This window comes from Gambusia affinis, linkage group LG06, assembly GCF_019740435.1.
Source record: "Gambusia affinis linkage group LG06, SWU_Gaff_1.0, whole genome shotgun sequence".
In the NCBI taxonomy this organism is placed as follows: domain Eukaryota; kingdom Metazoa; phylum Chordata; class Actinopteri; order Cyprinodontiformes; family Poeciliidae; genus Gambusia; species Gambusia affinis.
Genome location: NC_057873.1, coordinates 1078953 through 1104268, shown reverse-complemented (window position 1 = coordinate 1104268; position 25316 = coordinate 1078953). Strand labels below are relative to the sequence as shown.

Below are 25316 nucleotides of genomic sequence, written 5' to 3'. Positions count from 1 at the left end.
CCTCAGCCTAAATTCCTAAATTTGACAAATAGCATGTGAGCTAAGCTGCATCATCAACGAGTGAAAACTCAGGGAAACGTTTGGTGTTGAGGGATTCTTTGGTTACTGTGACGTACGTTTGGCTGAAAGATGTCAGCACTTCATGTCTTTATGCTGCTGAAATCCAGTTTAGTTGGTTTTGAAGGCTGAAGCTAAAACTTAATCTGACAGGAACTGAAGTGTTTCTAGAAAGAGAGATGGATAGAAAAGTGATACAATCTAAACAGCGTCATACTGTTTTTATTCATCTGTGTATACTCTAGTGATCTGGCCATGGTACAGGTTGATATAGTTTGCAGTGGTGAGTGGGCCACCCTGTGTTTGTTGATCCTGACAACACCTCAGTGAAATAAATGTTTAAGCCTAAGAAATAACTTCTTTCTGCCCAAATCTCCCAAAGTTTCCTAGAGAGTGAGTGATCCATCATTAGCTGTGTAGGAATAAAAACGAAGCTGATTCCTCTGGGAGTCTGAGAGGTTTTCACCGTCCTGTCTCTTTAAAATAACGCTGGCTGCATTCAGAGCGGCTCAACAATACGTTTTATCATAACTCACTTTGCTTTCTTCGCTGACTGGTTGCCATCCAAAATCTCTCAGGGTTTCAGAAAAATTACAACATTATGAAGAATATGGCTGCACATAAATTTTATGAACACTTAATGTGGAGTTCATGCAGGCGGAGCGTGCCAAGCTTATGCTAGTGCTTTTTCCTGCCTGACCTGGTTTCAGAAACATGCGTCGTCTAACCGTGTCAGGTTCTGCAGCCAGGGAAGGAGTCCTCACATCAAACCTTCAGAGGGAAAACTACAGGCGGATGCGAGAAACCAGCAGTTTCTCTGGAATGTTTTGACTTTCCGTTCAGTTTAATTTCTCCTGGATTGCTGACGGCTCCTTTGCAGGGCGAAGACTCATGATTAGCATATAAACCAGTAAGTCTTTATGATAGGTCATTAAAAAGTCAAACACCAGAACTGTATTTACGGGCATTTAATCAACTAGATCAGCAGTGAAGGATGTTTTAAAAGGACAAATGTTCTCATGCTGTAATCCATGAGAACATTCCCTGGATCTGCAGATTGTGACCATGCAGTCACATCTGCAGCGCTCAGCCACCTGAGGCCATCGTTAGTTTGGGAACAGATGGAACTCCAAGTTCTGCAGCTTTAATGCCAAACTTCCTCTGATCTATTTGGACCGGCTGGTCTGACTGGTTTCTGACGACTGGCAGAACTGTGGCTTCGTTTTCCAGTCCGGAGCCAAACTGGGCGGCGCTCCATCTGTTGGTTTTCATCGGATCTAATCTGGACCTGATGAGGACCCAGTACCTCGAGTAGAGGAAGTTCATCCGCTTTTAGACAACAGCATTTAAAAGGCTTGATTAATGGTCCAAATTTCTAACCACAATAATTATTTTTAATTTGTTGCTTGTTTTGGTTTTAGTGCCATTAGGCAGTATAATTTCTAGGTAACAAGAGGAATCTGGGAGGAAAGGAAAGCATCATGGGTAAATTTAACGCTTCAGCATTAGCTTACGCTATGTACTGTTTTGGTATATCGTTAGCAGAACTATCATTTTTGATTAGCACTGTACAGTTAGCACAGCTAACGTTTTAGTTAGCTGCCAGCAGCGACAGCCAACGAGATCCAGAATGATTTAGTTATTAGTGGATTGATGTGGCAATATGGAATAATCAGTCCAGTTATGGAAAAGGGGAAATGTTTGACTTTTCCAGAGAATCCAGATAAGTTATTAGGTTATTAATAGAGCCACTTCCTAAAAGTTTAATTGAGTAAAAAAAAATATTTAAACACATAAAATGTAAACTTCAGATTTCTGTAGACCCATTAAAATGTATCAAGTTTTCAGAAAAGACGAAAATGTTCAGAATATTTTCTCAGCTGCTTAAAGGTCAAACATTCAGCAGAAGCGTACTGGGTCTGCGTGTGGAACAATCTGGATCTCCAGTCAGAACAGAACAGTCAAAGAAAGGCTGTTTACTTCCTCAGAACCCCTTCGGTTTCTGCTCCATTGTTTCACCAACAACCATTGGATTCTAGAAAGGATCATTTCATTGAAGCAGGTATTTAGGATTTTTGTGATCACTACAGTATCATCAGCATATGGATGAAATTTGAGACCATGATGAGAGATAATTTGAGGCAGCGGGATCCTGTGATAAAGAGGATTGATCCGAGTACAAAACTTTGAGGCTCTCTCTGGCTGTTCAGACTGGCAAAGTTTGAGGTTTGGCCCATTTGTTTCGTACATTTTTTGGTTTCTACTCAACTTTTGCCACCAAGAACTTTGTTCCTAATGCTCAAACAAACATTCCCACAAAATTACTCCCATATGTGCTGCCTCTGATTCCTAATGCAATGTGATGTATAAACTGGTAACTGTTTGACTAAAAACAGACATGTAAAAACAAATATGATGCAATATTTTGTAAAATCCAAAATATCAAATCCAAGCAAAGTCTATTAAGGATGATTATTGTCATATTTCAGCTCTTTAAACATTAAAGATGATAATTAAAACCAAGACCAGCTGCTCTGCAGGGTTTAAACCCAAACGTTCGGCCTCAGAAAGAGCTGCTCGGCTGGTTTCCATCGGACTGGTTCTGGGACTAATGACAGAGAATTTCAGCTGTAGTAGTGGCTCTTACACACATCTGTGTTTCATAAAGAGTATGTAGCAGATATATGAAGGCCGCAGAAGAAACAGGAGAGTCAGAGCTCCCAGATAGAGGAATGTGCTTGGACTTGGCAGGTTGCGGGGATGACGCTGAGGACGGACTGTGGGAACAGATCTCAGGCTGAAGGTCTGCCAGCTGTTCCAGGTCCGTTCAGTGTCACGTTCACTCTCCAGAGGAAACACAGCGACCCTGTTGGTCTGTTCTCTCCATGACCGAAATGCACAACAATGAATAATATTGACTGTTAGATGTTTTCTGAGGCTCCAAATAAACCAGACTGACCTCTGACCTACTTTTACTTCACTGCTTTGGGCTGTTTCCATCCCTGGGGTCTGAAGCTGCATAGCTTCATGTTAAAAGTCAGAACTGGGTGTCAAAACTAAATATATGAGGACTGGAACAGAAACGGGTCCAATTCAAGGGCCAGACTTGCACAATATTTATTTTAATAAGGAAGAAAATAAAAGGTGAGAAGATGCGTATATACAGGTTATACGCATCTGCTAATCCGCTAACAGCAGTTAATTTTTAATTTAGCCCTTTTGCAAACTTTGAAAATGCCTTAGCACACTTAGCTTCTCCTAAATTAGTTTTTATTGATTAATTTCAAAACATTGATTTATTTGGCTGTTTGTAAACTTTCATTTGAATAAAGTTTCACATCTGTGTTGAACTTTTAGTTATTGACTTTTAAGAATCTCCAAGTAGTTAGATGTTCATATTCATGCTCTTATTTTGAAGAGGCTGAAGATTGTGTATGCCAGGGGTCCCCAAAGTGGGTCCCTGAGGGCCTCCTGCATGTTTTAGCCTCTCCCTGGTTTAATGCACCTGGATCCAATGATGGATCTTTAGAGGCCTAAGAAGAACTTTGACCTGCTGGAAGGTTGTTGGTGCCAGCAGGATGCCGGCCCTCCAGGACCCACTTTGGGGACCCCTGCTGTACGCCATCGTTTCATTTCCTCTCCTAATTTTCTCTATCTTCTTTTTCCCAATAATTTTATTTCAAACTACAAACATAAATACAATAAAACAGACAGCAGAGAAGAAAATATAAACAGATAAATACAAAAGAAATGAGAACATGTAAATTATGTCAAAATGAAACCAGAGGTTCGTCTTTCAAAGGCAGATATAATTTGATTGAATTTAGCAATTAGCATGAGCTCCTGTTAAATACCATGTTGGTATAATGTCTTAGCATTAGCTTCTGCTATGTTTATGATAAATGATTAATACTTCAGGGTTAGCACAGCTAGCATTTCATTTATCTGTTCCTGTTATATAAACTCTGATGTCCAAAATGTCTCCAACTTCCACTGAAACATTTCATGACTATTAAACACAGAAATTACTGTCCGTCTGTCCGTCCGTCCGTCCGTCTGTCTGTCTGTCCGTCTGTCCGTCCTCAGTGACCTGCTGGAGGATCTGGAGCGCAGTCCTGACGCGGCGGCCATCGCAGAGTGCTTTGTAGAGCGGGTGAGTCCCGTTCTGACCCGACTCGACCCGACCCAGTTCAGAACCGATAATAAGCAGCGAAAGGTTCTGAGCATGACTGGAGACAAGTCAGATTGAAGCTCTAATCTGGACACAAATCACTAAATACATGGAATAAAACATAATTTGTAGATCAGATAGAAAATAATCCCACCCCATCAAAACTCGTTCAGTTAGAAACATCATCCTAATCCCAGTTCAGATCCGACCTAGCTTTGGGGCAGGAGGTTGTGGGTTCAAGTCCCACTGTTTAAATGCTCAAATATGATGACATTTCAGATTATTTAGAGTAAAACTGGTTCATTGATGAGGATTTTATTCTCTGCTCTGTGATTAGAGTCAAAAAGGAACATAAACTTTAGAGTTGTGATTATTTTAAAGCTTAAATTCAGATTTTCAGGTGGTTTGTTTGGATTAAACTTCCTGTATGCAGCTGAGGACATTAGATTAAAATATGGAGTCTGGGTTATTTTAGGTCACCTGCTGACTGAACGTCGGGCTGAAAACTTCACTCAGATCAACTTCCTGAATGTGACATCATCCCTCTAGAGCTGACGGACTCTTCCTCCGTCAGAGATGTGATGATTTTACTCCTCGGATTCATTGTTGCTTTATTTTATTTGTATGTTTGGTTTATTTAATTTGGCTGTAGTAACTTGATCCTGTCCTGTTTAACTGTAAGTTACTGATTATACTGTTGGAACCAAAGGTGATACAATCTAAAAATAAGATACCAAACATGGTTATAGAAGAAATATGTAAATTAATTTCATTAACCGACTATTCAAACTGAAAATTGTTCTGAAATAATTTAGTTAAGTTGAAGCTTTTAAATGTTATTCTGACATTAAAATGAGATTGGGCCAGGGCGTGCCGCAGGTTCGATTCCCGGACCCGTTGACATTTACTGCATGTCTTCCCCCCTTTCCTGTCAGCCTAGCTTCAAATAAGGGACCCTAGAGCCACAAAAGACCCCCTGGAGGGGAGGGAAAAATAGAAAACTGAGAGTGGGCCGAGCCTGGAGCCCTGTGGTTCTCCTGCCCTGACGATTTGTTCTTCTTCTTTCCTGGTTTTCAGAGTGAAGCCTTTGACATCTACACACTGTACTGCATGAACTACCCAAAGTGAGTTCACTTTTTATTTCAGCATATTTTTAATATTAATTATGTTTTTCTGAATATCTTCTGATTTTATTTTATTTTTTTGCTGTTATGTGTGTTATTTCTCAAGAATGTTTTTGTTCATTTAACATAATAATTTATGTTAAATGACCTTTAGGAATCGTCGGGTTGTTCTCTAGGAATCGTTGGGTTGTTCTTTAGGAATCGTTGGATTGTTCTTTAGGAATCGTCGGGTTGTTCCTCAGCATGGATTTGTTCCAAACTGGAGAACACCTCCAGGAGCGTCTGCAGGCCTGACAGCAGAGAGGAATGCAGCTGGAACTTGGAGCAGACCTCAGGGGAAGGAGAGCTGGCACATGCTGAACCCATCCATCCTGCTGAGCTCCACTTGGACGGCGCTGAGCCGTGGAGGAACAGAGCGGGTTACTGGGTTTAAAGCCCGGCTTCTGCTGGAAACCATTTACAACATTCCCCCAGTCACAAAGCCATCATTTACCTCCTGACTGGCTTCCAGAAACGTTAGCGTTAGCTTCCTACAGGTCTGATCCGCTCTATGCTGCTTTAAAACTGGAGCACCATCAGGATAAACTGAATAAACTCCAAACTAAAACAGCAGGATTAAGCTGACCAAACCAGGAAAAAGTTGCTGTTTATTTAAGAGCTTGATGACTAAATTAGGACAGTAGAAGAAGAGTTTACAGGAAGTAGACACAGCCGAGGTTTCGATGCTTCCTGCTGATGTTTTCCACCTGCATGGTCTGGTTCTGCTGGATCTCTTTGTGACCTTCAGGTCAGACAGGAATCGTTTTAAAAAAAATCGATGCTCTTCTAAATCTGTTGACCAGCTAATTATTTATGTAGAAATAATTCAGAAGCATCATGATTCCAGCAAAGCCAAAATGTTTCCATATCACAGATGTTTAAATGTTTGCAGCATTTTGCTGATTAGCATAAAAAGTTTTCAACTCAATCTGAATATTTTTAGTTTTGTCATGCTGGTTTGATGAAGCAGTGGCTGAACTTTGCCTGCTGAATCGTTTTGCTGAACGTCTGTGGAAGACATTACCGCCTCAGTTCCTTCCTCTGATTAACGTCCATCTGGAGGTCAAGCCTTGTGTCCGGTTCCCCGTCTGCACCCTGTCCTCCTCTGCTCCTCTTCCTCTCTGCTGTCGAGGATTCCTCGGCTTCCCGCTGTGATGGATGCTCCAGAATGGGTCTCCATCATCTGGACTCAACCCGGATCTGCTTGGCTTTCCTCCATGTTGGACTGAGCCTTCATCAGAGTCTTCCTCGGTGTCTGAGGGTCCAGCTGGAGGCCGTTCTGTCTGGAGAACGTTCTCACTGTGTTCATCGTGTCTCCGCAGCTCAGTGGCGGTCCTCAGGGACTGCATGAAGACCGGCAGTCTGGTCCGGTTCTTCCAGGAGCGGCAGGCGACCCTGAACCACTCGTTGCCCCTGGAGACGTACCTGCTCAAACCCGTGCAGAGGATCCTCAAGTACCACCTGCTGCTGCAGGTAAGACCAACCTGAAGTCTCTGCGGTCTGAGATTACAGGGAAGCATTTTCAGAATAACCTGGATCTGGTCGCTGTGATTTATTTGTTGTTGTTGTTTTGGGAACCAGAGATGAAAATCTTCCAGTCGAGAGATTTGATTTGATTTGATTGGATTTGATTTGATTTGATTTGATTGGATTTGATTTTGAGTCACGATTTGATTCAGAAATGATTTTTCTGTTCAGAGATTCTGTTTAGATGATGAGTGACAAGAGGAAGTCGGTTTTAGCAAATACAACAATTCTTTAAACATTTTCAGAAATTTCCAGACTGTATCAAAATCCACCAGTTTATATTTAAACAGAACTACCAGCATTGTGTTAGCTTAGCTACCTGGCCTTTTCTTAAAATATCAAAGAAATATCCAAAATATACACAGCGGACTTAATGTGACATTCAGTATATTAGCAGGTAGGAGCTGCAAAGACATACAGCCTAAACAAATTTTTTAAAATTACTTTTGAATTGATCCAGAATTCCCAAGACCAGGATTTTTTTTTCCACCAGGGTTTTTTGTGGCTCTGGTGTCCCTTACTTAAAGGCTGACAGGAAAGGGGGCAAGACATGCGGTAAATGTCAACGGTCCGGGAATCGAACCTTCAACGGCCGGTTCGATGACTCAAGGCCTCCAAACGTGGTTCGCGCCACCAGAGCCCAAGACCAGGAATTTGGTTTTTTTTCTGCTACAAGAAACAGAATAATTTTCTAGCCACAATTAGCCAGTTTAGCTTAGCTTAGCTTTTACATCTCTACTTTTAGTACTGTAATGCTAACTCAACTTATCAACTTAATTAAAATTTATTGAACATTATAGACAAGAAATTGCAAACAACTGTTTATTTATGACCTTTTCCCCTTTATGAAGAGTTTTTTTATGATGCTTTTTTTTGTTATTATTATTAACCTGCCAACGGGATCTGCCTCTAATCTCATATATTTACATGTAAATGTTATGTGATGCATAATGTCCCGTTTTTAAAAATTAAGCTTGAATTAATCAACAATCAGGTTATACCTTAAATACACCTGCTACTGCATGCAGGAGCCAAAACTAGGTTTCATCATTTTATGTTAGAAACTGTGAAACAGTTCCAATAAAGTCGGTTTGAATCAGCAACACACCATTTACAGAACAAACTCCCACCACCGTCACTATCAACCATGTTGAGGGCAACCTGCAATACATACCAGCTGCACTATCAGCTAATATAAGCTAAACTAAATAAAGTCAGAGAAACCTCAGCAAACTGAATTAAAGAAAATAATATAATCTTTATAGTATTAGCTAACACAAGCTAAGGTCAGCTACATTAACTTAAATCAAGATAAACTGGGTAGGATAAGCTAAGCTAAACCAAGATAAGCTAATGGAAACTAAATAAAAACAATATAAACTAGGCATAATTATGCTATGCTAATGTAAAGTTAGCTAATCTGAGCTAAGTCTAAAGTATCTAGCCAAAGTTAAATGAAGATGGGAGAAATTGAGGTTTGTTTACTTTAACTGAAGTCAGATTCAGTTAAAGCAAATTAGTTGCTGTTGTTGCTTTGCTGACAGCTGAGGAGCTGCGAAGAATCCGGGGTTAATCTGGTTAAATTCATGACCAACCTGTGGGATTAGATGTATTCATCAGTGGGATGAAGGTTCTGGGTTCTATGGTTCTCAGATCAGGTCCCTACACCAACACCGGTGAAGACAGTTAAAGGTTGTGGGTTCGACGTTGATCAGACGTTGATGAGACGTCAATCATTAGATTTCAACCCCAGACCAACATTGATCCAGTGAATCTCTTCCACATTGGTTGCTTGGCTAGAACTGAATGATGATTGATGATTGATCCACCATCAGGTGTCGCTCTCAGCCAAAATTCAACCATTCTCACCGTAATTCAACGTTGAATGACCATCGGCTGCTATCTGGGCTGTTTCCACATGAAATCCTCTGGTTTTAGATGTTTTTTGTGTTTCTGCTTTAAAGGAACATTTCAGGTCCATCTTTATGAGTCCAGCAGACACGCTGCTGTTCCAAGGAAACGGTTCGGTCCAGTTCCAGCCTTTATTTCTTGTGCTGATCCGCAGTCACCCGCGTGTTTGCGGGTGTTTTCTAACATCCTTCAGATCTTTATTCCATTTATTCCTGTCAGACGTTTCATTATTAGCTTTAAAGTTTCTGTAACTCAACAGAAAAAGTTGAAAAAGTTTCTCGTCCCAGGAACTCTCCAAACACGTGGACAAGAGCGACCCGGGCTATGAGGTGGTGGAGGACGCCATTGTTACCATGACGGCGGTGGCGTGGTACATCAACGACATGAAGAGGAAGCAGGAGCACGCCGTGCGGCTGCAGGTGGGCTACAGCAGCAAGGTTGTGGGTTTGAATCCCAGCCTGGGACAGAAACTATAAAACCTCCTGATGAAATGTGGAAGAACAGAAGCAGAAATATTCATTAGCAAATTCCTCCCAAATTCAGAAAATAAAATAAAAATCTGGACTTTCCTGTTCCCAACAGTTTATGTTGCATTAGTTCATGACAATTAACGCATTGCTGCAATAAAAATAAAACATTTTCATAAATACATGAGCACAATGCTGACAGTGAAGAAGAAAACTTCTTCCTTTATTCTGCCAACGTCAACCACCTGGGTGCCTCGCTGCGCAGGAGCAAGTTGCTCTTCCGGTTCTGTCTCGCTGCAGTCGGGTTTCCATCCAGGATTCTGAAGAGTCGCGTTAGAAATGGTTGATGGAAAAGAAATACTTTCCTCAAAATGTTTTTACATTCGTACGTATGTTCAAAATTCACGTAGGAATCGTCAGGAAGCAGAAAGACGATTAACGAGACAGAATGTCCAACCTGGAGATCAGACCGAACACCTGCTGGTTAACCTTTAACCCCCACACAGGAAATCGAGTCCCTGCTGCTGAACTGGAGCGGGCCGGACCTGAGCGGATTCGGCAATCTGGTTCTGGAAGGTTCCTTTAAGGTCCAGAGGGTGAAGAAGGAGCGCGCCTTCTTCTTGTTCGACAAAATGCTGCTGATCGCCAAGAAGAGGCTGGAGCAGTTCATCTACAGCACACACATCTTCGTAAGGGACACGCATCCTCCTGTCTGTCCACCTCACTGTCCTCCCGTCTGTCCACCTCACTGTCCACCCGTCTGTCCACCTCACTGTCCTCCCGTCTGTCCACCTCACTGTCCACCCGTCTGTCCACCTCACTGTCCTCCTGTCTGTCCACCTGTCTGTCCTCCTGTCTGTCCACCTCACTGTCCTCCTGTCTGTCCACCTCACTGTCCTCCTGTCCCCTGCAGTGCTGCAACCTGCAGCTTGTGGAGACGTTGAAGGACCCGCTGAGCTTCCGGGTGTCGGACCAGACCATCCCCAAGCAGCAGCACGTGGTCCAGGTGAGACCCTGGGCGACTCGTCCAGCTTAAACGCCGGCGCCGTCTCACTCTCACTCGCCTTCCTGCAGACCAAGAACCAGGAGGAGAAGCGGCTGTGGGTGCACTACCTCAAGAGGCTGATTGTGGAGAACCACCCGGCTTCACTGCCGCAGAAGGTGAGCCACGAGGAACGTCTCTTTCCTCTGAACACCCATGCTGTCCCTGGGACACCGAGGGGCCGCCCAGCAGCTGGATGCTACAGCTAACACTGCAACATCTGGATTTCCTCTGGAACTCCTCACCTCCATCTCTCTACATTAACTATATTATTTCCAGGAGCTTTAAATATCTTAGTTAAACTGCTGATCACTGAACACGGTATCAGTGACTGGTTGGAGTATGTGCTATAACTGCTTGCCGTAACTGTCGTCTTTTAGATTTGAGTATCAGCTGAAATAATCCAACAGATGTTTAATTCCTCTCTCTTATAAAATATCAGTAAAAGGTCAGATAAAAAATCTACGTTGATTTGTTCTGACAGGAAATAAACAGTGAAGCTGGTTGAACTTCTGTTTGGAGTTGATGTTTTTCGCCCCCTGCTGGTTGGCAAGACACACTGCAGGTGTAAAAAGATATTTAGTTTTCTAGCTAAATGTTTATCAGTAAATGTTTTGTAAGCTAAATAAATGTTTGGTTAGCAGACAGACTCCATGTAGCATTTTCCTCATTCGACAGGCTAAATAATCTTGTTGCTAATTTTTGACTGTAACTTTCCAAATGCCTCTCCACAGCACGCTGCTTCATGTTCTGCTTTAGAACATGTAAAGTTATGATGTGAATGAAAATACTTTCATGTAGATTAACCTGAAATGCAGTAAATATGAGTCCACAAAAACTACGAAGGTCCCAGTACAGCAACTGGTACTGAGTGGGAGAAAGGTTTGAAACTGAAACCAGCTGCGATTGTTTAACGTTAAATAAATGAATTTATAGTTTGACTAATGGAGGCCTCAGAAATCTAAAACTGCATTTACAGCTCTGACACTAGAGGGCGCCAGAATGTAACAAAAAGTTTAATTTGTAAAATAAAGTGGATGGATATCTGTCTGCTTTCCGGTTCTAGTTGTTGTGGACCGTCCAGCTTCAGGTTCCTGGTTTATTTCATCTGTTTCCTCCTGGCTTCATGTTTCTGTGGAGTGACTGAAGCCTGCAGGAACCTTTATCTGGAGAGTTTCAGCTGAGCTGCTGGTTTTATCTGGTTTTATTGAAGTTTTTATGCGTGGTTCCTCCTTGCAGGCCCGGCAGGTCCTCGGAGACAACTTCTGCCAATGTGAGTTCACACACACACGTTTCTACAGCAGTACACCCTCATCCTGACCTCTGACCTCTAACTTTGACATGGCCCATCCATTTCCTCTGAATGACCTCTGTGATTGGCTGCTTTGAGAGCTTGAGCGTTTAGTGACATCACTTCCTGTGTTTCAGCTCCTCAGTTTGATCAGGAGAGCCTAAAGAAGTCGTGCGCCTCGCCACGCCTGGACGACCTTCACGGTTTCCATCGAGGCCGGCGTCAGTCAGGTAGGGATCCTCTGCTCTGGCTAGCAGAGGTTCAGGTGAGTTTTTGATGGACCAGACTGGACCGGACCTAACCCTGCAGCTCTTCTTTCTCTCTACAGAACCGCCAGAGCTGCTGCTGTACACACCAGAGAAACCCAGAAAGGGTCTGCCTCTGCTGCTGGAGGGGACGCTGCCATACCGCCGCACCCGGAGGCAGTCAGGTAGCCTGCAGACGCAGCTCAGGGCCCACACAACCCACACACCCATCTGTTTGTTTGTGTGTGTGTGTGTGTGTGTGTGTGTGTATCAGGTTTTTATATCCTTATGGGAACTTATTTCTGTCCACAATGTGGGTTATGGGGACCATGGACCTTACCAGAGGGGCCGCTTTTCATTGGCTGATGCTCATTCTACGTGGTCACGTGGGTGGCAGTCTCACAAACACGAGCTTCCCGTTAGCTAAGTACAGCATAAAGCAGCACTGATACAACGTCTACACCTTGAAGCTTGTCTGCTACACAGTCTTACGTTAGCTAAACAGATCAATATGCAACGTGTACTGTGACTAGAAACCGCGACACGTTGGACCGGATCCTGCAAAAAACAGGACATTTCCTCACTTTCTAAAAATATCCCGGGACGCCCGGGACAGGACGTGAAATACGGACATGTCCCGGGAAATACGGACGTTTGGTCACCCTAGCAGAAAAGGCTTTGGACTAAACTGTCACTCGTGTTAGCCACTCGAGCACCAAGTACAGCTGGTCAATCAACCATCGCTGTGTTCAGGGAAGCAACGATTAATAATCCAGAAATAAATATCAAGCCTGGAAACTTGATATCGTAACGGACTGAATGTTTTGTTTTTAACGTAATCTTTGCTCGTCTTGCGGGGCCCAGGCGGTTGATACGGTAACAGGTGTGCTTAAACTACAAAGAGAAAGAGAGAGAGTAAAAAGGTAGGAGTGGTTTTGAGTTGATCACCTGTTCGGGTTATTTTAACTTTGTTTACATTTGCTGTGGCTCATTACAGCCGCTGTAGTTTTTGTTTGTGAGTATACGTCATTCATAACAAACATCAAATAAAACAAATAGATTTCATAAAATTTTAACAAACAAATGGCTTCTTTACCTTAACAGAGCTCTTTGGTTCCTCTTATCAGTCTGTAGCTTCTCATTTTGAGGTCATCAAACCAAATTTCAGATCTACCATAACTGACCGACTGACACCTGCTGGCCTCAGGTTTGCAACCAGCTTGTGACTGAAAAACCAGTAACCTCCTCCCAGATGATGACATGAACTTGTTATTTCCTCTGTCCATTGTAGTAGCTGATATATTGTGAAAATCAGGTAGAAATGATGCACTAAAGGAGTCATGTTTACATAGAAACAATGCGCTACGAGGCTTTGCTTGTGAGACTTGCGGTCACGTGTGTCGGTTGTGGGCGGAGCTTGGTAAGGTCCATTGCTCCTTGTGGGGACATTCTGTTGGTCCCCATGAGGGAAGTTGTTGTTTGTGAGTTAGTGGTTTAATTCTGTGATGGATACGGTTAGGGTAAAGGTTAAGGGTTGGGGTTGAGTCAGTGATGGATAGGGTTAGGATAATGATAAGGATTAAGTCTGTAGAAATTAATGGAAGTCAATGTGAAGTCCCCACAAGTGCTGAAAACATGACTGTGTGTGTGTTTATAAACCCGTGTTGGTGTCCTGATGATGACGATGATCTTCGTCTCTCTTCCAGCTCCTGCTAAAGACATCGAGGCGGCATTTCAGCCTGGTGGTGAGTCCTTCCCGATCCTTCTGGATCCGTCCAGAACCGGCCTCCGGTTCTTCTCTGCAGCTGCAGTCCTCCAGAGCTCCTGCTGGTCCTGGATCAGATGGCGGTCCAGTCAGGAGGCTGGAGGACTGGAGGTGGAACCACATTGACCGCACCGACCCGGCTCTGACCCGTCTGCTGATGCTCTCAGTGTTTACCTTCTCTGAGTGGTCGGATGAGTCGGCGTGTTTATGGATGTTTACCACTGAGTCCGGCCTGCAGCAGACCTCAGTCCAGCTGTGGATGTTTGTCTGAATGTAGAATCGATCAGAAGTGTGTCGGGCTCTGGGTAACCGAGCCCACTCAGCCTGTGGGGAAGTCAAAGGTCAATTTGTTCATGATGAGGTCAGCACAGAAATTATTATATTTGAATATTTTTATTGGTTTTCAACAAAGTAGATTACAAACCCAAACATCCACATATCCGTTACAGAACACATCCATCCATCCATTTTCTTACACCCTTCTTCCCTAATGGGGTCGGGAGGGTTGCTGGTTCCTCTCCAGCTGCGTTCCGGGCGAGAGGCGGGGTTCACCCTGGACAGGTCGCCAGTCTGTCGCAGGGCAACACAAAGACATACAAGACAAACGACCATGCACACACACACTTTACAGAACACAAAAAAAAAAAAAAGAAAAAAAAAGGGAAGGTTGACTTAGTTAGTTTCATGCTGGGTTGACTGATTGGCTGGACGTCCCTCAATGTGACACAAGAATGGTCGCCATACTTTGTAAAATTTGTCCGCAGAACCCTGCCCAGCATATCTCTGCTGTTCAACTTTAAGATTTGAAAGCAAGTCCTTAATCCATTGTTTATAGGAGGGGGGAGCCTCTTTTTTCCATGATAGAAGTATGAGTCGACGAGCAACCAGTGTGGAAAAGGCTACAGCTGAAGCTTGTCGGGTGGACACACAACATGTCCGAGGAACAACCCCAAATATTGCAGAAAGAGGATTCGGCGGAATATTAATATTCCAAGATTTCGACAGGGTCTTAAAGATAGTTCTCCAGAAGGTCTGCAGTTTTTGGCATTTCCAAAACATATGACCAAGAGTGCCTTTCTTGCTTTTACATCTTGGGCACGCTTCATTCAATCCTGGAAACAACTTTGCGAGTTTACTATTTGACAAATGAAGTCTATGAACCACCTTAAATTGTATTAAACCATGTTTGATACATATTGATGAATCATGGATAAGCCTTGTTGCCCGCTGCCACTCCAACTCAGTTATTCTCAATCTCAACTCCAGCTGCCACTGTTCTTTAATTTTGTCTAATGAGGGTGCAGCCGCTGTATGAATTAATGTGTATACCTTCGATGTGGCCCCTCTCTTCTTGGGGTCTACCTCCAGGCACCCATCAATCCAACTGGAGTCTGGAGTCTGGAGCGTCTGTGAGAAGTGTTTTTTAACAAAACTTTGCAACTGCAGATACCTAAAAAAGTTCGAAGAAGATAGGCTAAATGAATTCTGCAGCTGTTGAAAGGACATAAAATGCCCATCTTTGAACAGGTCTCCCACAGTCCTTATCCCTTTATTTGCCCAGGCATGGAAAGTAGAGTCAATTAGAGAAGGTGGGAACAAGGCATTCATTGATATAGGAGCTGCTAGGAGACCTTGTAGCACAGAAATTATTATATCTATAACGTCTTTATCTATTGTGATTTGGCACTCTTCAGTCTCCATAGATGAAGACTGAAGATCCAGACTTTGACTAGGCCACTCCAGGCTTAGGTGTGGGTCATTCCCGATTAGCTCTTGGTGTTGCCTCAGTGTTTCTGTGGTTGCTGAAGCAGCAACGTGTTGCTGACGTCTCTGTTTCTGTGTCTTCCTTCTCCCTGCTCAACCTGATGCTTCCGGTCGCCCAGCAGCTCTGAAGGTAAGACGTCCGTTCCAGTCGCTCAAAAGAGTTCTTGTGGTTTCCTGAAGCGATGAGGTTAAAGGTGGATGTTGTGTTGCAGCAGGCGGGCAGCGAGGGGGAACTCTGCCCCGCGGAGAGTCTGGGCTCTGCAGACAGCAGCAGCACTCTGGCTTCATCCGTTATAGAGGTGGAGACGGAACGGAGAGAGCTGGAGGAGGTATGGATGGAGGGAGAGAGAGAGGGATGGATAGATGGATGGATGAATGGACTCACTGACTATTTCTGTTGGAGGAGGAAGAGGAGGAGGAGGAGCTTGCGGGCCTCAGAGCTCCGCCCACATTGTCGATCACCGAGGAAATCCTGGAGTTCATCAACCAGAGCCGAGTCATGGAGGGACTCTCCACCACGGTTAGATCCTCTCCGTGTTTCTGCTTCGGCCCATCAGAGGTAATGACTCATGTTTACCTGGTGTTCCAGAACCAGGACCCTCCCATCGAGGTCCGGTCTCCAGCTGACCCGTCCAGTCCGCTGCCTGCGGTCGCCTCCAGCCCAGAGCAGAGTCTCCTGGTGGAGCCAGACCAGGAAGGAGAAGACCTGAAGAAGAGCATCACCGACCGAGATCCAGCTGACGAAGATCCAGATGGTTCTGGTGAGGCGGCTGGGGTCAAAAGGGAGGAAGCAGCTGAGACAAGACCAGGAAGTGATGATGAAGACAAACAAACCCCAGAGAAACCTTCATCATCAGATCTGCAGCCCTCCATATCTGCAGAAGAAAACACCGACCGCCTCATGGAGACGGAACCACCCAGCCCAGGACCCGTTTCCCAACCCATCCAGCCTGGTACCATCCAGAGGTACCAGGCTCCCAAAAAAGGCTCCACCCTCACCAACCAGGACAAGAAGATCATCGAGAAGATCAGGAGCTACTACGAGGCCGCCGAGGCCGAGGCGGATGAAGCTGAGGACGAAGAGGAGCAGAGAGAGGGAGCCACCACAAGAAGAAGAAGCAGTTTCTCCCAGATCCCCTCCGGCTTGGTGAAGGAGTCCGTATCACGTTTTACCATGCAGCCCACACTCGACGACACGGAGGCAACCCAGGAATCCAGATCCGGTTCTTCCTCCCTTCCAGCCAATGTAGAGGAACCGCCGAGGTCTCCGGAGGGGGAACCGGAGAGTCCAGACCAACTGTCCCCACCCAGGCAGAACCCGGACTCCGAACCCAGAACATTTCCTGAACCGGACGTCCAGGAGGAGTTCTACAGAGGTTCTCCAGAGGAACCGGAGGAGGGAAAGAGCGTTGCTGCGAAGACCACAGAAGAAGAAAGCTTGGCTCTTTCTGAGCATCCTGACAAAAAACCCAAAGAAAGAACCACCGAGCCCCAACCGAGCCGGGCAGAACCATCCTTACACGGGCCAGAACAGGAACCGGGCCAAGCAACCAACCAGGCCAGAACCCAGTCCACCTGGTCCAGAACCAAAACCAGGGACCCAACAAACCTCAGGGAGAACCTGGAGCGGTTCCCCAGTCAGAGCAAAGTGGGTCGGTGGTCCCGCCACTCCAAGATCGTCAGCGCCAACCGGGCCTTGTTTGAGGGGATGGGGTCCGACGTCACCGGTATCGGCCTGTTTGAGACGAACCCGGTGGTGGACCCGGTCCTGATGGAGAATTCTGAGCGTATTCTGAGCAAGGTCCAAACTCTGGCCCGCATGTACAGCGCCAAAGCCAGCACCATGAAGGTGCCGCTGCTTCACAAACGGGTCAGCACCATCAGAACCCAAGCATGGGTCTCAGCAAGACTGTCAGAACTTTCTGCTCAGAACCGGGACAAAAGTCCACCACAGCAAGAAAAGGAAACCGAAGCCCAGACTGGTTCTGAGACCAAAACAGAGACCCAGTCCTGCAACGGACCCATCCAGAACCAGACCCAAACTATGATCCAGGAGGGAAGGCCAGAACCCCAGACAGACGGTTGGTCCATTTTCAGTCGGGTTCTGTGAACATGAGAGCAGGAAGAATCATTCATCAGTAACTTCTGACCCAGATCCAGAACCGGATCTGGGTCTTTGTTAGGTCACAGCTAGCAGACCAGAACCAGAACACACGAGAGTTCTGGAGGGTTGGGTCGACCCTCCAGAACCACTTTGGGACCGTCTTTATGTGGCTGTGCAGGCTGAGGTCAGAGGTCATCCAGATCTCTAGTTTCCTGCGGCCTGTCGACTCTGTGAGGATTTGAACAGTTCCTGTTCTTCTCCTAAATGAATCACAGAAAAGTTCTGAGATGATTCTTCTTGGTCCCGTTTTGTACGTCACTAGAAGCGGACCTTTTAGAACCGGACCTTTCTGGTTCTGCTCAGCAGGTTAATGTTTCTGTCTCAACTTGTTTCTGCTCTCTAGAGCTGCAGCAGGAAGAGGCGTGGCCCAGTGTGACCCGGACCGGCGACCAGCAAGACAGTCTGTCCCCACCCAGAGACCTCACCTGCTCCACGACACCAGCAGAAAGTCCATGTGATCAGAACCAGGCCGTGTCCTCCAGAACCGGGCCGCAGCCTCAGGGGTCCAGTCGGGACTCCCCTGCTGAGGAAGAGGAGGATGATGAAGCTGCTGCTGTTTCTCCTGAGCCTGAAGAGTCGCAGGAAGCAGGCGGGTGAGTTCCTCAAGGTCGTGTTCTCCAGATCAAGGTCGGACCTGCTCAGGTTTACCGTTTCTCCTCCAGCGGGCCGGAGCAGGACGAAGGGCGCCGTGTGGACGCGGCTGGAGGACGGCAGACCTCTGGAAACGTCTCCACTCCGCCGCTGGTCGCCGAGGGAAACGGACCCGACCGAGACGCAGCAGTTGAACGCCACGAGGCAGACAAGGGGGGTCGTTCTGGGTTGATCCCAACTCCAACAGAGTCCAGAACCGCTGGGGAACCGGGCCTGAGCCAAGAACCGTCCCCAAAAGAGACGCGGAGGGAGGACGGGTCAGAACCAGCTGGGTCCACTGGGAGGCCGGACAAGGTCGACCCGACGGACCTTAAGATCGCAGATGGTCCTCAGAAAGACGAAGCTCCGCCCAGTCCGTGTTCGGCCGACTCGCTGCTGGCCGGGGTCCAGCGGGCCTCAGCGGTACCGTGGGAGCGCAGGTACGGACCGCTGAGATGTCAGGACGACGTCAGAGCTGGAAATAAAACTGAAAGTGTTCAACACTTTCAGATGGTCACATAAAATACAAACAAAGGAGAAAAATCTGAGCCTGTTGGTGCAGAAGCTCAATCAGACCAAGAGTTATTCTGATATAAACATTTATTCTCATATAAATATTTATTCTGATATAAACATTTATTCTCATATAAATATTTATTCTCATATAAACTTTTATTCTCATATAAATATTTCTTTATGTAATTAGAGGAAGCTGACATGCCCAAAGTGTCCACCAGGGGGCAGAGCGTCGCTCTGAGACAATTTTATCTTCAGTCCGCTGAAAGAGCCTCTAGTAATTTACTAACTTATGATTTATTTTTAAAAATCACCTTTTTTTCTAGTTTTATGTTTTAAAATAAAGAAAAATGTAAAACGTTTTTAAAACAACATGAACACATTTAATCTTATGGGCTTTTGATATTTCTACAAAATGATGTAAGAAAAGCTCAAACCTCTGGTCTGAACATTTTCTAAATCAAACAGTGGAGTTATTTGTGGAGCATCCAGGCGGTCCAGAGACGTTCAACCTGGTCTCTGTTCTGATCCAGTAATCAGAACCAGAACCAGATGCAGCCACAAACTTTGAGCACAATAACAAAGAATTTGACTTTGTTAAATTCTTTGTCAAACAAAGTCAAACAAAGAATTATTTCTTTGTTTTGATTTTTGAGTTAAATAAATGAAAAAGAATACTTTTGGTTTTTTTTGGCTATATAAACATATTAAAGAAGAAGATGAGGCGGAGTCAGCCTGCCTGGTGCTGACCTCGGCATTCTGCTGTTGGTAGTTCAGTTGCTCAGACAGTCAGGTAGAAACCGTCTCTGTAGCGCCGCCCTGAAGGGGAATGTCCAAACAGTTCATGTCCAGCATGTGTGGGGTCTGCAGAGGTGATAGCTTCCCGTTTTGTGACCCTTCACCTGTACCGGACCTGGATGGAGGGAAAGCCAGCCTGTTCTGAGTCTGGACTGCTTCTGGTTCTGAGGATGATCCAAAGCCGACTGTGATGGGACGCACACAAGACCGGCCGAGCAGAAGATGACTCAGACGTAGGGCCAGCCAGGGCAGATTGCTGTTTGTGTGAGAAGTCCTGGGGAGCCGTGCTTCATGACTGAAGCTCCAGAATCATCAGATCTGCTTCAAACTGCAGACGGTTTTCATCTCTGCTGGTTGGAGCGAGATGAAGCAGAGACTCCTCCGCCTGCGGACCAGATGACTTTCTGATTGGATCAATCAGTCTGTCCTCAGCTGGGGTTACTCCTGGTCAAAGGTTGGGTGGAAACCCAATAATATTTACCTCACCAACATGTGCTTCCTCACAGCGGCTAATGCGAAACATTAACTGAAGCTTTTCTTCATTAATGCCTTTTAACACAGAGGTGGAGTTTGTTTTTCTGGACTGTCTTCAGATGAAATGTGTGAAATGTTGATCCTGAGAGCAGTTGGTGGCCTTTCTCCTTGATGTCGGCTGGAAGCAGAGGAGCAGTCTGGTGTAATTCGTCTCCACATGAGAGAACATAAAATAACTTCAGTCCTGCCAGTTCTGCCTGTTTTCATTCCCACAGATTGAGTCTGTCCTGAATGCTCTGCAGAACTCAGGAGAAATGACCCAAGCTGCACAGATTCTGTTTTTAGTTAACCGAACTGAACAGATAATGGAAGCATTCAGAAACTACAAGGACAAAACCTCTCAAACTTTCATGAATACATGAAAACCACAGCTTGGTTGATTCCTAAGGGCAGAAATTTCAGGAATGGAGCCAGAAAGTAAATGTTTGCTTACTGATTCACTTTCTTGTGAAGCCAAAGGGCTGGATGCCATTCAGTTGAACCTTCTCCTCTCCTGCTGGAGCGTAGATAGAAAAGAATATCACAAGCTTTGTTCCAAGTGTTCAGCTAATAGTCGGTTAAGTAGTTACTCATCAGTCTGTAATGACTCATCACTGGTTCATCCACAGGCTGGAGGTGTGATTCATAAAGACGCATAATAACAGGTCAAAGAAACAGCAACATTTCTCTGAAATGTTGGGCTGAAACTGCGAGGAGCAGCTGCAGTTAACTAGACAGATTGGAGAAAGTTCTTTGTTCTGCTCAGTGTCTGGTCTCAGTTTCCCTCTTAACTTTGTGTTGTTGTTGTTTTCAGGAAGCCAGATGAGCCGCTGTCTGGATCGTCCCTCAGGACAACAAGCCCCATCCCCTCAGTCTCCAACGCCAGCCTCGTCCATCGCTCCCCTTCTCCTCTAAGATCTGCCAGCGCCTCCTCAGTCCAAGCCCCGCCCTGCTCCTCACCCTTCAGGCACATCCCGGTGTCCTCCCCTACTCCAGCATCTCCTGCAGTCTTTACTTCAGCGCTGTCCTGTTTGTCCCCCACTGCCTCTACTGTTTCCTCTGTCAGAAGCCCAACTCCGTCTCTTCCTCTATGTGGAAACTCTTCATCATCAAGAGGAACACCTTCCTTCCCAACACCTCCCCTCCATTCTCCCACTTGTTCCTCCTCAGCGTTTACCAGATCTCTAGCTGCCTCGCACATCAGTCAGTCCATCAGTCAGAGTATGTCTAAGAAAGGAACGGCCCGACAACAAGCACCGACCATAAAGCTGATGAATCCGAGTCCCTCCTCCACTCCGGATCTGCGACGGCGCACACCTTCACCGAATCCTCCTACAGCTCAGCTAGGCCCGGCACCGGCTTATACCCAGCTGGGGTGCACTAAGGAGGGGTACCAACCTCCCAGATGTCCCCCGTCCTCGGTCCGGTCCTCATGTCTGTCTCCCCCTTCTGTTTCTCAGTGCCCTCCCTCTCCGACGGCAGGCCTTCGTCAGCCTCGGTGCTCCTCCCCTTCACCACGGCCTTCCTTCCTTCACTCCAAATCTGCTTCACCACAACTTGGCAAGAAGAACAGCAACAACAACAACTCTGCTGGGTATGTAGGTGGTGCTGTCAGTAATGGAGGCTGCTTAGGGGCTGATGGCCGTACCGAACCCCTCCAGAGTCAATATCCGTTGTGGTCCGGATCTCACAATCGGGTAGCGCGGCCGTTTTCTGCGTCTGAACCAAGCTCACGAGTTCAATCTCCAACTCCCTCCCCAACTCCAGCATCATTTGTTCGCTTCTGCTCCCCACCACAGCATAACTACTCCTCCCCCATGGCGAACAAGCCCCCCAACCCCCGGAGTTCACGGGTCGGAGGTTCCCACAATCACCTGGACCTCCGTTTGGACCTACCAAGGGCTTCCTTTGATGGTTCCAGTTGTGGTGATTCCTCTGCGTGTGTGAGTCCCCAGATACTCTCCCCTCCTCCTATTGGGGTGCCAGTTTGGACAAATAATGTAGCAGTGCCTCAACCCAGGAACCCTCGTAATTCAGCTTCCCCTTTCTTGTTTTCATCCACTTCAGGATCTCAGACATACAGGATTCCTTCCTCTCCTCTTCCCTCCCAAATCGTCCACAGGCCCCTTTCCTCCACCCTTTCAGACAGACCTCCAAGTCCAGCCCGGAGCGCACAGCGTCGTTCCTGGGCCGACTTCGGCCAAAGATCCCTCGGCTTTACTGGATCCGGCCGAAGATCCTTTGAACAGCAGGCGTCCTGTCCGATAAGCCCAAGCAGTGGGTGGTCCTCCCACAGCAGCTCCCCGTCCTGCCTAAGCTCTCGAGCCGGTCTGCAGTGCCCCCTCTCCCCAACCAGGTTAACCTCTGGTAAGGGTGCTATTAGTGGGCAACATTTCACCAGCGTCTCTTGGCCAGACGTCCGAGAGTTGTCAAGCAAATACAACGGAGAAGACAGTCCAGAAACGAGTGTGAGTCCCACTGCGCCCATGTCTCCAGTACATCTCATTCCTTCCCCATGTCAATCGGACGGCCAGGCTGACTGGGGCGACTCACAACTGGAGGAGGGAAGCTGTCGCACTCAGCTGATCTGTGCTTACGTCACCCGGCCTTCTCACCAGCAAACTGTTTCCTCCTCGTCATGCCTGATCTTCTCCCCCTCTGGATTGACCTCCCCTCCACCGGAGTCACACCAGCTCCACAGCCTCCAGGTCCAGAGGCGACCTCAGGTCACTGCCTCGCCCCCTCCACCCTTAACGCTCTCCCCGTCACCCATCATATCATCCCCCTTTCCCAAACAGGGGAGCCAGAAGGCCAGTTATGCCACCACAGTGAACCTCCAGATTGCTGGAAGTGGCCGAATAACCTCGTACAGCAGCGCCCAGGTTAGCCTAACTCAAACCCTGCAGGGCGGAGCTGGTCCTCCGGGGAGCCAGGACCAGATGGCGAGAAGAGTGAGCATCAACGGACTCTCGCCTGTTCCTCAGGGGTGCAACAGGCCATGAAGGGAAGAACGGCGGCCATGGATCCGGTTCTGAGAACAAGCAGGCAAACAGGACAGAGAACGAAGGGCTTGGGGAAAGATGTGCACTTATCCAAACTGTAAGGACAACATCTTTAGCTGCTGGTCCAGACCCTCTGGATCCGGTCTTAATCTGGACTTCAGAACTTCTTCTTGACCTAAACATGAGGAACACCGGACATCTGATTCGGACTTCCAGATCCTGGCCACATCAGTGTGTTTCAGTTGGTTGTGAACTGAAGAAAACATTTTGGATCTGAAGAGATTTACTCGCACATCGATCATGAAGCTTTTGGACATTTGGGGTCTAAAGACAATCCACACAACTCAGAGTTGGACATGAAGAACTGGGATGTCATGGACAGTTTGAAAATTGAATTTCGTCAGATTTAAGGTTCCCTGAAATGAAAGTTTTAATGTTCTTTAGCTAATGTTGGAGAGCAGGAGGACCTCTGAAAGACCGACACCTTGAAGTTTAGTGTTATTTTATTCTGTAACAACCTGTAACTTTTTAAGTCTCTTTTATTCCTGTTTTTATTTATGAAGTTAGTCTCCTACTTTGGCACTTAATCTCCTTAAAGTCCTCTTGGTATTTTTGCACACAGTTCTTTTTAAACGACGTGTCTGCAGGTTCTCCGATGACTTGAGACCAAAGTTATTGCTGTTTACGGTTCCATGTTGCTCTCAGCGCTGCGGCCCGAAAGTCCAGCTTGTCAAGATGCTCCCATACATCTTCCAGCTGTGTTAACAAATACTGTCGTCATGTTGGTTACATCAGATCTAATGCATGTAGGGTTTGTTCTGGTCCGGAGGCTCGATGTCTCACCAGAGCAACCTGGAGACGAACTGGGATAATCTTTGTGACACGACAGAAATAAAAATTAGTATCTCCATCTTTGTGTCCTAGAGGTTTCAGTGAAATGTGATGTTTTGTCTGCATGTCTTAACAGATGCATGAGATCAATTCCACATGAATCCGCTCCACCTGTGAGCCTGCATCTCCTGCATGAAGCAACACGCCAAACACAAACTGCTGCCATTGGGGTACAAAAATCCAAAGTGTGCATCTGATAAACCTGAGAGGCGTTGTACCTGTTAGAGGACACTGACCCATGAAGCCCTGATAACATGCAGCAGTTTCAGTTGTGCTTGACGTCTGGCAGTCTTTGACCTGCAGCTGCTGTGCAGCTCAGGGTCCATTTCTGTCTTACAGGTGCTGGTTATTAATAAATTTCACAGATTTAAACTCCTGTGATCAGGTTATTCTGGCAGTTGTACAATCTGGTCTGGGTGTATAAAATGATAGTCATAAACATTAGTTCCGCTAATGCTAAAGGGCTATACCAAAACGGTAGTTAGCGGAAGCTAATGGTAAAGCGCTAACTCCAACCATATTGACACCCACCATGTGTCAATGACAAAATATGTGTTGCAACCTAACATGGCAGCCTCCGCAGGGTCAACTCTACACGTGTGGTTGCTAAGTTTTGCTAAATGCTAACTCTGTTGCTGACTTCCAAATGCACCGTGATAAAGCTTTGGTCAGAAAGCAAACAGCAATGCATTCTGGGTACAGAAAAAACATTTGCTTCACTGCATGGCAGGTGGAGAACCTGAGTAGAGGAAAAGGAACTGCTGCATAAAAAGACTTCAAAATAAGAGCACGAATATAAATGTCTATTTGAAGAATTCCTTACAGTTGATAACCAAAACTTCAACACAGATGTTGCACTTTATTAAACTAAAATTTTACCTAACAAATGAGTTAGCACAAGTAAATTTTAGATGTTAGCTAACATTCTACTAACATAGTCTAGTGGAAGCTAATGCTACATTGCTAAACTCAACCATGTTGACAAAATGTGGTCTACAGCACAATATATCGCCCTCAACAGGATCAGCTGTCTCATTACACACCGACCTGTAAATCAGTGCTTCATAATTTATCTGAAAAAATTTATTTAGGGGACGCTAAGTCTGCTAAACATTTAAAGCTAACAAAAGTGCCAAATGAAAACTAGCAGTTTAGTGGGGGATTTCCACCACTGATGTTGGGTTGATGAGCTGCTCTGGGCTCACGCCTGCACTAAATCAGTTTTATTCAAATATTTTATGTTTTAAAAGGTTTTGATTCAAAAACTAAACCAGCTGACAGGAACTGGACGGCAGCTTCTGCTGTGCTGATCAGCTGCTGATGATCCGCTGAGTGTTTCAATGGAGCCATGTCTGATTCTGCTGTTACTCTGATTTTTATCGCACCTTCAGGCTTTTTA

The 25316-nt window shown here is 45.9% G+C and overlaps 1 protein-coding gene across 4 annotated transcripts in view; it reads left to right on the top strand.

Moving 5' to 3' along the window:
- Nucleotides 1-23936, top strand: part of plekhg2 (pleckstrin homology domain containing, family G (with RhoGef domain) member 2) — a 51690-nt gene extending 27754 nt beyond the window's left edge. For all 4 annotated transcript variants that reach the window (XM_044120756.1, XM_044120758.1, XM_044120755.1 and 1 more), the window contains 18 exons: nucleotides 4144-4210; nucleotides 5306-5352; nucleotides 6714-6864; nucleotides 9117-9248; nucleotides 9803-9985; nucleotides 10210-10302; nucleotides 10371-10457; nucleotides 11578-11611; nucleotides 11767-11859; nucleotides 11958-12059; nucleotides 13581-13619; nucleotides 15523-15533; nucleotides 15616-15732; nucleotides 15807-15923; nucleotides 15993-17484; nucleotides 17911-18160; nucleotides 18230-18637; nucleotides 20839-23936. In XM_044120756.1, the coding sequence (XP_043976691.1) occupies nucleotides 4144-4210; nucleotides 5306-5352; nucleotides 6714-6864; nucleotides 9117-9248; nucleotides 9803-9985; nucleotides 10210-10302; nucleotides 10371-10457; nucleotides 11578-11611; nucleotides 11767-11859; nucleotides 11958-12059; nucleotides 13581-13619; nucleotides 15523-15533; nucleotides 15616-15732; nucleotides 15807-15923; nucleotides 15993-17484; nucleotides 17911-18160; nucleotides 18230-18637; nucleotides 20839-23026 (5611 nt within the window). In that variant the 3' untranslated portion in view covers nucleotides 23027-23936. The remainder of the gene's footprint in view (nucleotides 1-4143; nucleotides 4211-5305; nucleotides 5353-6713; nucleotides 6865-9116; nucleotides 9249-9802; nucleotides 9986-10209; nucleotides 10303-10370; nucleotides 10458-11577; nucleotides 11612-11766; nucleotides 11860-11957; nucleotides 12060-13580; nucleotides 13620-15522; nucleotides 15534-15615; nucleotides 15733-15806; nucleotides 15924-15992; nucleotides 17485-17910; nucleotides 18161-18229; nucleotides 18638-20838) is intronic.
- Nucleotides 23937-25316: the final 1380 nt, after the last annotated feature.